Source organism: Triturus cristatus, chromosome 11 (genome assembly GCF_964204655.1).
Source record: "Triturus cristatus chromosome 11, aTriCri1.1, whole genome shotgun sequence".
Taxonomy (NCBI): Eukaryota; Metazoa; Chordata; class Amphibia; order Caudata; family Salamandridae; genus Triturus; species Triturus cristatus.
This window is the reverse complement of record NC_140594.1, coordinates 1,008,154,173-1,008,166,343: the sequence shown is the minus strand read 5'-3', so window position 1 is coordinate 1,008,166,343 and position 12,171 is coordinate 1,008,154,173. Positions and strand designations below refer to the sequence as shown.

Genomic DNA, 12,171 nt, shown 5'->3' with positions numbered 1-12,171 from the left:
GAAGACAGACAACCTGCTGCCTGCTGCTTGAGGCCTGCGCTGCTTGCTGTGAAGGATGACTGAATTTACACCCTTCTTCCCAGGCTGAAGTGACTCCAAGGGTCAGATGACTGACCTCCTGCTTGGAGCTACAAGGACACAACAAGCCCTAGTGGCCTCTGCAACTGCCCACCTGACCTGCTGCAATTAGACCAGCCTAGACATGCAACTGGACCTGTCTTAGCCCTGCCTGCCTATGTTGGCATGAGTTCCTGATCCCCAGGAGGTGTCTTGCCGGGCCTGAACACTTGATGTGGCATCAGTTGAGCTCCTACTCGAAGAAAAGGGAAAGTTCTGAAGTTTGGACAGATCACTACTGCAAACAGGCCCATTTGTGCCAAGATCTTGCAGCCCTTGCCAATCGCTAACTTGCAGCTCCGGTGAACCCGACTCTTCGCGTTACTGCGTCCGCCGACAAATCAAGATCTGCACTTGGACTGTAGCTTCGATAGCAGCAGCGACTGCCAACGAGAATCTCCAGCAACAACCGCCTGCAACGCCCAGCAGGAACTTTGCGCTACACCGACAACCATGTGAAATGCCTGGCTTGCTCTTCGCGCTACAGCTCCGGCCATCTGTGACGCTCTCGCTGCTCCGCTACCGCAAACGGAATAATTGCGCTGGACGTTAGAAGGTAACTTTTTCAGCTGGACTAACCTGGTTATTGTATCTATTCCATGCTCCATTGTGGTAAGCCTGACCATGTGACTTTCACCCGGTCTTGCAAGACCAGATAACCGAAAGGTGTGCTTTGTGGCTTCAGGTGCTACACTTACTTAAAATCTTTAAAATTGCATACCTCCAGTTCTGAGGATTGCATTTTTGCCCTTTGGTGACAAATACTTACAAAATATTACTCTGTTTTTCTAAATTGGTGTGGGATTTTCCTGGTGTAGTGTTTTCACTTTATGACTGTTTGTATGCTGCATAAATACTTTACACATCGCCTCTAAGTTAAACCTGACTGCTTTTGCACCAAGCTACCTGAGGTTTAAGCACAGGTTAATTTAGTGACTTTTTGTAGTTCACCCTGACAGGGATTGCGGCTATTGCTTGATCTGGGTTCACCATCCATCAACCAACAACCCAATTTCTCACAAGGGTGCACTGGTTGAGCCAGTTTGTCCCAAAAAGTCTTTGTGCCCTTCATTAACCCTATAGAGGAGCAAAAAAATATTACTTTTCCAGCATAATTTATTGATTCTACTTTTTGTTTTTAAGTGCTTGCATCAGTTTACTTTACCCCTGTTTTTCTTACTTTGTACAGCAAGGCGATCTGTTCTGGCTTTCAACATTTTGTGACAGGACTTACTAGTTTTAGGTCGCACACAAAACAATAGCCACGTCTCAAATGTCAGTGAGTAATTTGCAAATACTTTTGACAACCTGTCTGTATGTATAACTTGCCCTCAGTTATTCGAATGGCTGATTTGGCTATTCAAAGTGGAGTGAGAACAGCAATCGAAAAAGTCCTCACCCACAAAAAAAAAAAAGTTTTAAAATGTAGTATATTTTGAAGGAAGGTGTGCGAAGCAAAAAATAAATACAATCAGGCATACAGAATAAGCAAAAACTAGCATATCTCAGATATGTATTGCTTCCTGGATTATCAAAGAAGATGCTGAATTACCTTGAATTGTGATGTTTTATAATAATCCGAAAATGGTTTAATCAAACAAAAAATCCAGCACAAACGTATATATCATGATTTGATCAACATGTCTCCGAACAAAAAGTAGGAGGAGTAGATGCTTTTTTTCAGCTTTTATTTTTGTGTTGAATATGTTATTATAGCATACAAAAACCTTGTAAAATAGTTTTACGGTCAGTTATAGCTACACTATGTTACAAAATGGTTCTATCCTAGGCGTAAGCATAGTAGACTATTTTAGAATTAGCGCCCAGGTTCTTCAAACGGTGCCATCTATAAAAAGAAGATAACTGCTGACCATGTACATACATATAAAGGTTAATCACCTGAACGTTGCTAAAATTCTGGCTGACGTCACAGGAACATAAACATTTTCAATAATTTCTGGAGAGCTATCTCCAGACTCAGTACTCAGGCTTTATTGGTTATGGTGCTTTTTCGCCCATCAACTAGCTGCAAGTATAATAACCCACAGTGCTTCCAAATAGAAACAAAATAGCTTCACCCACAGGTCGTCCTTTTAAAATGATATTATTTTTCTTGTATTTTCATTAAAATAAAACCATGGCAGAAGCTGAACCCAAAGAAGGAAAATGTAGCCTTCTCAATGCATAAACTAGAATGTAGATTTAACTAGGACGCTTTTGGGGTCATTAAGCGCCAAGCAGAGCGCTGCTAATGGGGGAGTAGAAAGCCATTGTGGGACATGCATCACCACCAAAAATGGTGGCGTGTGCCACAAGACTAATTTAGAAAGATGGCAGGCTTTTCTCGATGACCAATGGCAAATAAGATAGTTAGTGATCATCTAATGGGGTGCAAAGTGGGAAATTCCAGCTGTTTTCATGGGTTAGTTTTGTGTCAAATAAAGTCACCCGAACTACTGTGCGAATTGTTTTGCATCCATGAAAGAGACATAGGGCCAGATGTATCAACATTGCATTTTGCGATTCTATAATAGCAAATTTACCGATTCGCTATTTTAGAATCTCAAAATGCAATGTATGTAGGTTTCGCAAAATAAATAGCGATTCCAACATATTCCTCAATAGCGAATGGGAATTCCTTCCCATTCATTCCTATGGGCCTTGAGGCCCATAGAAATGAATGGTAAGGCATTCGCAATTTGCGATTACCAAATTGGTAATCGCAAATTGGGAATGCAATTCAAGGGTGCAAGGGAGCCAAAAGGCCACCCTGATGCACCCCCAAAAATGTCATGTGTGCACATGTGGCACACACACATGCCCTAAGGGCATGTGTTTGCACCACATGACGCTAGGAAAAATGCAATTTGGTGCATTTTTCAAAGGATTTGCAAATTCCCACCAACTTGAAGTTGGTGGTAGTTTGCGTTTCCTGAAAGCAAGGTCACCATTTTTAAATGCTTCCTGCACTGCATCAAGTTAACCGTAAATTGCGATTCCCTAAATGCATTAGCAAAATAGGTAATCGCAAAAATTGAGATTCCCTATTTTGTGAATGCCTTTTGGGATGATACATCCCAAAAGGCTTTTTACCGCTCGCAAACGGGCTGATTTTGCGAATCAGCCATTTGTGACTAGTAAAAGGCTTGATACACCTGGCCCACAGTGGCTACACAGGGCGAGGGTCAAATGCAAATTCTAAACTACCTTAGATTCTGCAAGTGTGTGGTATGAACGGATAGATGGATTCCAACTATATCACTTTTCACTCCCGACGTACCGTTGCAACCACATCAGCCCACCACCATCCACATAACTAATGCAAGATTGTGTTTAGTTGACACACTTCATTCAGATAACCAAAAAAATATGAAAAATCTAACATGCTTCATTGTCACATCATATTCAACGCGATATACTCTCTCGTTGGAAAGGCGATTTTGGGCGTGTGGTTGTTTACTTGTTGTTATTCTGTGCTCTGGAATTGCCTGTTTTCCTTAACAATTCTTGTATAACTGTGTATGCAGATGCTCACCAGATATTGATCTTTAGTATATTTTACCATATTTCCGACAGTTACGAAAAGTCATCAAATGTGCAATGTACAAAATCAGGAATGCTTTTCTCTTTATAACTGCAAAATAATGTTAAAACCTTTGTTGACATTCACTTTAAGAGAAATCGTTTAATAAATAACTTGTGTGTTGTTTATGTGTCTAATAGTAGTCAGAAATAACGTGCACCACACATCCATGAAAATAAAACTTACGTTTACCTAGTGGTGGATAGAAAAATATATGATAGATGTTTGCTAAAATCTTCACTTAAACTATACACGTTTTTCAAAAATAATGTACAAGTGCCAGGGCATTCACTTTTGAAAGAACACCATAATGCTTAAAGAAGTAACAAGACATTTTTTCTATCTTCATTGCATTGTTCCTCTTCGTCATCTTCTGGCATGTATTCCTCACTGAAGTTCGCTGATGATGAAAGCCAGGGTTCCGAATCAATAATTTTCCTAAATAAGGCAAAATATATGGAGACAATGTCAGTTCTCAGAAAGGAAAATGTACCATGCATTAGCAAATGAAAACAAGTCTGGGTTCCTCTGTGACTCTCGGGCAAAACATGGCACCACTACCCCATGCATGTGAAATTGTAGAAACTATCTCATAATGGGTGTGGTGACCTGCATCCAAGGGGGACTATCATGGATCCAGAGACTCTGGGGAAGGAAACTTCACCCACTCTTTTGTGTCATCCCTGCACTAGAATCGTTAGTACTTATAGTCCATCCTCATAGTTCTTCTTTTCAATCGTACCCAGGATACTGCTAATAAAAGTTATTTGGCTTGTTTGCGAGGTAAGTTTAACACCTGGATCCCTATACCTATCCAGTGCCACCTTATCAAGAACTCCCTACAACAAGAGAATGAGTTTGTCCTGGCAGTGCCACCTGGCCAGGACGGGAAACGGTTACCGATGGTGAAGCATGCCACAAAAGGTTGGGTGAGTTTTCTTCATCTCTGGATGCCCTGCAACCATTCTAGTTCACATTGTATGCAGGTCACCATATCCGTTGTGAAAAAGTGTTCAGATAGGGAGGTGGGTAGGTCTTTGCCTGATTTTCTCCCTCGACCCTTTCTTAGTGATACAAATTGTAGGAACTACCACAAGAGGCACACAATATAAAGACAATTTTAGGCAATGTCACTTGACCCATTGTTTTAAAAAAGTAATACATCATGTGCCACTATCATACATAGATAACAGGCTTGTTGCCAGGAATGCTAACACGAACAAAGGAGGAGCCACCGATATGCCAGGGACAGCAATAATTTTTTTTTTTGAATGACCACAATATATCATGGATGGTCCATTATTATGGTAGGCCTAATCAAAATGTCACCATTAATGCCCACAATTAGAAAGGTGAGGCCAATATTTTATTATAGGGCAGGCCAGAAAATTACTAAGAATGCCCCAACCATGTTATTGACCACTATAATGCCAGCGATATTTAAATGTTACTAAAAGATCACATGTTTTATTACGGGTACGACAATATTATTCAGGCGACAGCCATAGCATCACCAACAAAGCTCACAATATCTCATGGATAGGCGCCATGATCCCCAGATACCCACTTCCATAGCAGACACAAACAGGAAACATATCCTCCAACAAAAGACACCTCACAAACGGTCAGGTTCTCATCAGTCACTCAGGGAGGCACACACACTCTCTTCATGCACCCACACAAATCTCTCATTTTCATTCATGCACAAACACTCCTCTCGCTCACATTCACTCTCACATTCACACTGCTCTCACTCACACACTCGGACACTCACAATCACTAGTCCCCCTCCAAATCCCATCAAAACATTTACCAGTTGCCACATAGCACACTTAATTTCCTGTTGTGTCCCACTTGTTTTTTCCCCTCTGCTGTGGGTGGACTCCAGTAATAACTGCTTCCCTGATGAGGAGCTTACTGACAGCCCAATCAAAATTTCAGACAGCATGGGTCTGTTTCTTGCAAGTCCCGTCTGCACTTTATTGTTGGCCTCTTATATGGCATGTGGAAAATCTGTATAATTGTGTTAACACCCAAGCGGGCTGCCTGGGGCAAGCACAGCATGTCTGCAACAAATTGTGCCTGTGTGACAAGTGCTAAGCGAAAATAGTCCCCTCACAAAATCATATGCAAAAAACAGGCTACACTTTTAGGCTTCCTGAAATGATAACCAAACTGACAATGTGTTAGGATAATTCCATGCCATTTCTGAAGCTTGAAGGTGGGAAAAGCACCTTGACTGATCAATTTAGTAAGTGATCCTTTATCAACATAACCATAAAACATATTGAGTAAAAAAACACTAAGGAAAAGTAAAAGGGAAGAAGAAGCTTACCTACCAGAAAAGGGTAGTTTTTTTCTGTTTTTTTGAAGGCTACATAAGATTGAATACTCTTGATGTGCAAATAAAGACTATTCCAGAGTTGGGACCAAGCAAGTGGTTGCCTGTCCCAGATCATTTAACTTGAGGGACCAGGAACAGATGTTTGAGCGCAAATTTATCAAGAGTTTGGAGTGAGAGAAGTACTGGTACATACCTGTTCTTTGTAACAGAGGAACAAGTTACTCACCTTTGGTAACGTCTTATCTGGTAGAGACTCTATCCTTTTATTCCCTACTTTAGAATATTTCCCAGGCATCACACCGGATACGGCAATTTTTGAGCAATCCCTTTGTTCACTAGTAGGTTGTGCCGTCACCTGCACCAGACGTAACATGCGTGGAGCCAATAAAGGTGCCACCGCAACATGCTAACCTCACTTTGAATGTTTTTTTGCACCAGAAGCACAGAGGCAAGCCGAATTGATATGACTTGTGTGCCAAAGTGAGGTCCTGAAGCTTTCTTAAACTGTAAACGACATACAGTTGCAGAACAAGGAGGATAGGAGAGTCAGTAAGGAATCTACAGCTACATATAGTCTCAACCAGATAAGGCATTACTGAAGGCAAGTAACTTGTTCATCTGATAGAGACTTCTAGCCATAGATTCCTTACCTTAGAATAGATACCAAAGCAATCGCTCTCCAGAGGTGGATTTGTGGACTGTTAGACTAAGAAGTCCTGGAGGACCGAATGAGCAACATGCCCCTCACGTCGCACCTGCCTGTCTAGGCAGTAGTGTTTGGCAAACATGCGCAGTGATGCCCAGGTGGGGACCTGACAGATACTCAGAATTGGGACCCCTCTTGTTAACGCTGTGGATGCAGCTTTATCTCTGGTAGATCTTAAGCACTCGGGCTGCTTTTTAGCCAATGTGTAGAAGATTTTCATACAAAGGATAATACACCTGGAGATGGTTCTTTTGTGATCTTTTTTGCCACACCCAGAAAACCAGCAAACAGTTGATCATCCATCTGGAAATCTTTGATGCGATCAATATAAAAAAGCAGTTCTTTTTAGGGGTCCAGACTGCGGAGTCTCTCTTCTTCCTCGGTAGGATGGAAGCGAAGAAAGTAGGCAGCGTGATAGTGCACCACCTTTGGCAGTACAGATGCTCGGTTTCTAAGAATCAGCTTGTCTGGAAAGAAAAAAGTAGGGGGTTAGTGGAAAGAGTTTGCAATTTGCTAACCCTCCTGGCAGATGTGAATCACACACGGAAGACAGTTTTGATGGTCAGCAGTCTTAGAGGGCAGCTGAGCATCGGCTCAAAATGAGAGCACAAGAGGAAGGTGAGGCCTAAATTGAGGTTCCATTGGGGCATACTAAGGACCATAGGGGGAAATGTGTTGCAAACCTTTATGGAAACAAGTCACAACAGGTGGTGCTGGAACCGGAGAAAGGTGGAAATTGTGGCAAGGTACCCCTTAATCCTGTCCAAAGCAAAACCTTGCCAGCTAGGGATAGAACAAACAGCAGAATATCAGACAAGGGTGTAGGCAAAGGATCAACAGATTTGGATACACACCAAGCCACAAACGTGTCCCATCAGCAGTTGTCATTTGTTTTCGGGGAGGGACGCATGGCTGTCAAGATGACATCACACACTTAGGGAGGGAGGCATAACACTCTCAACTGTCGTCACTCAATCTATACTCCAGTAGGTGGAGAGTGGATAGGTTTGGGTGCAGAACCCTTCCCTGCTGTTGCAACGGGAGATCCAAAGGGGCACCTGATCAGAGGACAGATACTGATGCTCAGGAGTTCAGGAAACCAGACTTGCCTTTCCCAATCCAGGGCCACCAAGATGACATGCGCCTTGTCGTTCTTGATCTTCTCAAGAACACTGGACAGGAGTGGCATCAGTGGGATGGTGTCAGGAGTCCTGAGCTCCAATCGAGAAGAAATGCGTCTATGAGCAAGAGCTACCTTGGAAACTCCTGCTCGCAGAAGTGCTGACATTGCACGTTTCCACTGTTGTAAGCAGATCTAAACAAGGTAATCTTGAACCACCTATGGATGGAGACACCACTCATTAACTGTAAGGAATCATCAGATGAGTTTGTCTGCTCTGGTGTTCAGAGAACCCGACAGATGTTGAACTACCAGGAAAATGACCTGATGTTCCAGCCATGTCCGGAGCCGCAGGGTCCAAGACTCCACACAGCCCTGCTTGTTGCAATACCACATGGCAGTGGAGTTGTCTGTGAACACCTTAACCAGCTTTCCTTTGAAGGAAGGAAGCAAGGCTTTCAATGCCTTTTGGATCGCTCTAATTTCCAACAAGTTTATGCAGAGGTGAGATTGCATCGGAGTCCAGAGTCGTTTAATCTCCATCCCTAAATAGTCCCCTCACAAAATCATATGCAAAAAACAGGCTACACTTTTAGGCTTCCTGAAATGATAACCAAACTGACAATGTGTTAGGATAATTCCATGCCATTTCTGAAGCTTGAAGGTGGGAAAAGCACCTTGACTGATCAATTTAGTAAGTGATCCTTTATCAACATAACCATAAAACATATTGAGTAAAAAAACACTAAGGAAAAGTAAAAGGGAAGAAGAAGCTTACCTACCAGAAAAGGGTAGTTTTTTTCTGTTTTTTTGAAGGCTACATAAGATTGAATACTCTTGATGTGCAAATAAAGACTATTCCAGAGTTGGGACCAAGCAAGTGGTTGCCTGTCCCAGATCATTTAACTTGAGGGACCAGGAACAGATGTTTGAGCGCAAATTTATCAAGAGTTTGGAGTGAGAGAAGTACTGGTAAATACCTGTTCTTTGTAACAGAGGAACAAGTTACTCACCTTTGGTAACGTCTTATCTGGTAGAGACTCTATCCTTTTATTCCCTACTTTAGAATATTTCCCAGGCATCACACCGGATACGGCAATTTTTGAGCAATCCCTTTGTTCACTAGTAGGTTGTGCCGTCACCTGCACCAGACGTAACATGCGTGGAGCCAATAAAGGTGCCACCGCAACATGCTAACCTCACTTTGAATGTTTTTTTGCACCAGAAGCACAGAGGCAAGCCGAATTGATATGACTTGTGTGCCAAAGTGAGGTCCTGAAGCTTTCTTAAACTGTAAACAACATACAGTTGCAGAACAAGGAGGATAGGAGAGTCAGTAAGGAATCTACAGCTACATATAGTCTCAACCAGATAAGGCATTACTGAAGGCAAGTAACTTGTTCATCTGATAGAGACTTCTAGCCATAGATTCCTTACCTTAGAATAGATACCAAAGCAATCGCTCTCCAGAGGTGGATTTGTGGACTGTTAGACTAAGAAGTCCTGGAGGACCGAATGAGCAACATGCCCCTCACGTCGCACCTGCCTGTCTAGGCAGTAGTGTTTGGCAAACATGCGCAGTGATGCCCAGGTGGGGACCTGACAGATACTCAGAATTGGGACCCCTCTTGTTAACGCTGTGGATGCAGCTTTATCTCTGGTAGATCTTAAGCACTCGGGCTGCTTTTTAGCCAATGTGTAGAAGATTTTCATACAAAGGATAATACACCTGGAGATGGTTCTTTTGTGATCTTTTTTGCCACACCCAGAAAACCAGCAAACAGTTGATCATCCATCTGGAAATCTTTGATGCGATCAATATAAAAAAGCAGTTCTTTTTAGGGGTCCAGACTGCGGAGTCTCTCTTCTTCCTCGGTAGGATGGAAGCGAAGAAAGTAGGCAGCGTGATAGTGCACCACCTTTGGCAGTACAGATGCTCGGTTTCTAAGAATCAGCTTGTCTGGAAAGAAAAAAGTAGGGGGTTAGTGGAAAGAGTTTGCAATTTGCTAACCCTCCTGGCAGATGTGAATCACACACGGAAGACAGTTTTGATGGTCAGCAGTCTTAGAGGGCAGCTGAGCATCGGCTCAAAATGAGAGCACAAGAGGAAGGTGAGGCCTAAATTGAGGTTCCATTGGGGCATACTAAGGACCATAGGGGGAAATGTGTTGCAAACCTTTATGGAAACAAGTCACAACAGGTGGTGCTGGAACCGGAGAAAGGTGGAAATTGTGGCAAGGTACCCCTTAATCCTGTCCAAAGCAAAACCTTGCCAGCTAGGGATAGAACAAACAGCAGAATATCAGACAAGGGTGTAGGCAAAGGATCAACAGATTTGGATACACACCAAGCCACAAACGTGTCCCATCAGCAGTTGTCATTTGTTTTCGGGGAGGGACGCATGGCTGTCAAGATGACATCACACACTTAGGGAGGGAGGCATAACACTCTCAACTGTCGTCACTCAATCTATACTCCAGTAGGTGGAGAGTGGATAGGTTTGGGTGCAGAACCCTTCCCTGCTGTTGCAACGGGAGATCCAAAGGGGCACCTGATCAGAGGACAGATACTGATGCTCAGGAGTTCAGGAAACCAGACTTGCCTTTCCCAATCCAGGGCCACCAAGATGACATGCGCCTTGTCGTTCTTGATCTTCTCAAGAACACTGGACAGGAGTGGCATCAGTGGGATGGTGTCAGGAGTCCTGAGCTCCAATCGAGAAGAAATGCGTCTATGAGCAAGAGCTACCTTGGAAACTCCTGCTCGCAGAAGTGCTGACATTGCACGTTTCCACTGTTGTAAGCAGATCTAAACAAGGTAATCTTGAACCACCTATGGATGGAGACACCACTCATTAACTGTAAGGAATCATCAGATGAGTTTGTCTGCTCTGGTGTTCAGAGAACCCGACAGATGTTGAACTACCAGGAAAATGACCTGATGTTCCAGCCATGTCCGGAGCCGCAGGGTCCAAGACTCCACACAGCCCTGCTTGTTGCAATACCACATGGCAGTGGAGTTGTCTGTGAACACCTTAACCAGCTTTCCTTTGAAGGAAGGAAGCAAGGCTTTCAATGCCTTTTGGATCGCTCTAATTTCCAACAAGTTTATGCAGAGGTGAGATTGCATCGGAGTCCAGAGTCGTTTAATCTCCATCCCTAAATAGTCCCCTCACAAAATCATATGCAAAAAACAGGCTACACTTTTAGGCTTCCTGAAATGATAACCAAACTGACAATGTGTTAGGATAATTCCATGCCATTTCTGAAGCTTGAAGGTGGGAAAAGCACCTTGACTGATCAATTTAGTAAGTGATCCTTTATCAACATAACCATAAAACATATTGAGTAAAAAAACACTAAGGAAAAGTAAAAGGGAAGAAGAAGCTTACCTACCAGAAAAGGGTAGTTTTTTTCTGTTTTTTTGAAGGCTACATAAGATTGAATACTCTTGATGTGCAAATAAAGACTATTCCAGAGTTGGGACCAAGCAAGTGGTTGCCTGTCCCAGATCATTTAACTTGAGGGACCAGGAACAGATGTTTGAGCGCAAATTTATCAAGAGTTTGGAGTGAGAGAAGTACTGGTAAATACCTGTTCTTTGTAACAGAGGAACAAGTTACTCACCTTTGGTAACGTCTTATCTGGTAGAGACTCTATCCTTTTATTCCCTACTTTAGAATATTTCCCAGGCATCACACCGGATACGGCAATTTTTGAGCAATCCCTTTGTTCACTAGTAGGTTGTGCCGTCACCTGCACCAGACGTAACATGCGTGGAGCCAATAAAGGTGCCACCGCAACATGCTAACCTCACTTTGAATGTTTTTTTGCACCAGAAGCACAGAGGCAAGCCGAATTGATATGACTTGTGTGCCAAAGTGAGGTCCTGAAGCTTTCTTAAACTGTAAACGACATACAGTTGCAGAACAAGGAGGATAGGAGAGTCAGTAAGGAATCTACAGCTACATATAGTCTCAACCAGATAAGGCATTACTGAAGGCAAGTAACTTGTTCATCTGATAGAGACTTCTAGCCATAGATTCCTTACCTTAGAATAGATACCAAAGCAATCGCTCTCCAGAGGTGGATTTGTGGACTGTTAGACTAAGAAGTCCTGGAGGACCGAATGAGCAACATGCCCCTCACGTCGCACCTGCCTGTCTAGGCAGTAGTGTTTGGCAAACATGCGCAGTGATGCCCAGGTGGGGACCTGACAGATACTCAGAATTGGGACCCCTCTTGTTAACGCTGTGGATGCAGCTTTATCTCTGGTAGATCTTAAGCACTCGGGCTGCTTTT

The 12,171-nt window shown here is 43.1% G+C and overlaps 1 protein-coding gene across 1 annotated transcript in view; it reads right to left on the bottom strand.

The window, feature by feature from the left end:
• Positions 1-1,820: 1,820 nt before the first annotated feature.
• Positions 1,821-12,171, bottom strand: part of ZBBX (zinc finger B-box domain containing) — a 546,096-nt gene continuing 535,745 nt past the window's right edge. Inside the window, exon 20 of the mRNA XM_085635186.1 lies at positions 1,821-4,138. Within this exon, the coding sequence (XP_085491312.1) occupies positions 4,015-4,138 (124 nt within the window). The 3' untranslated portion in view covers positions 1,821-4,014. The remainder of the gene's footprint in view (positions 4,139-12,171) is intronic.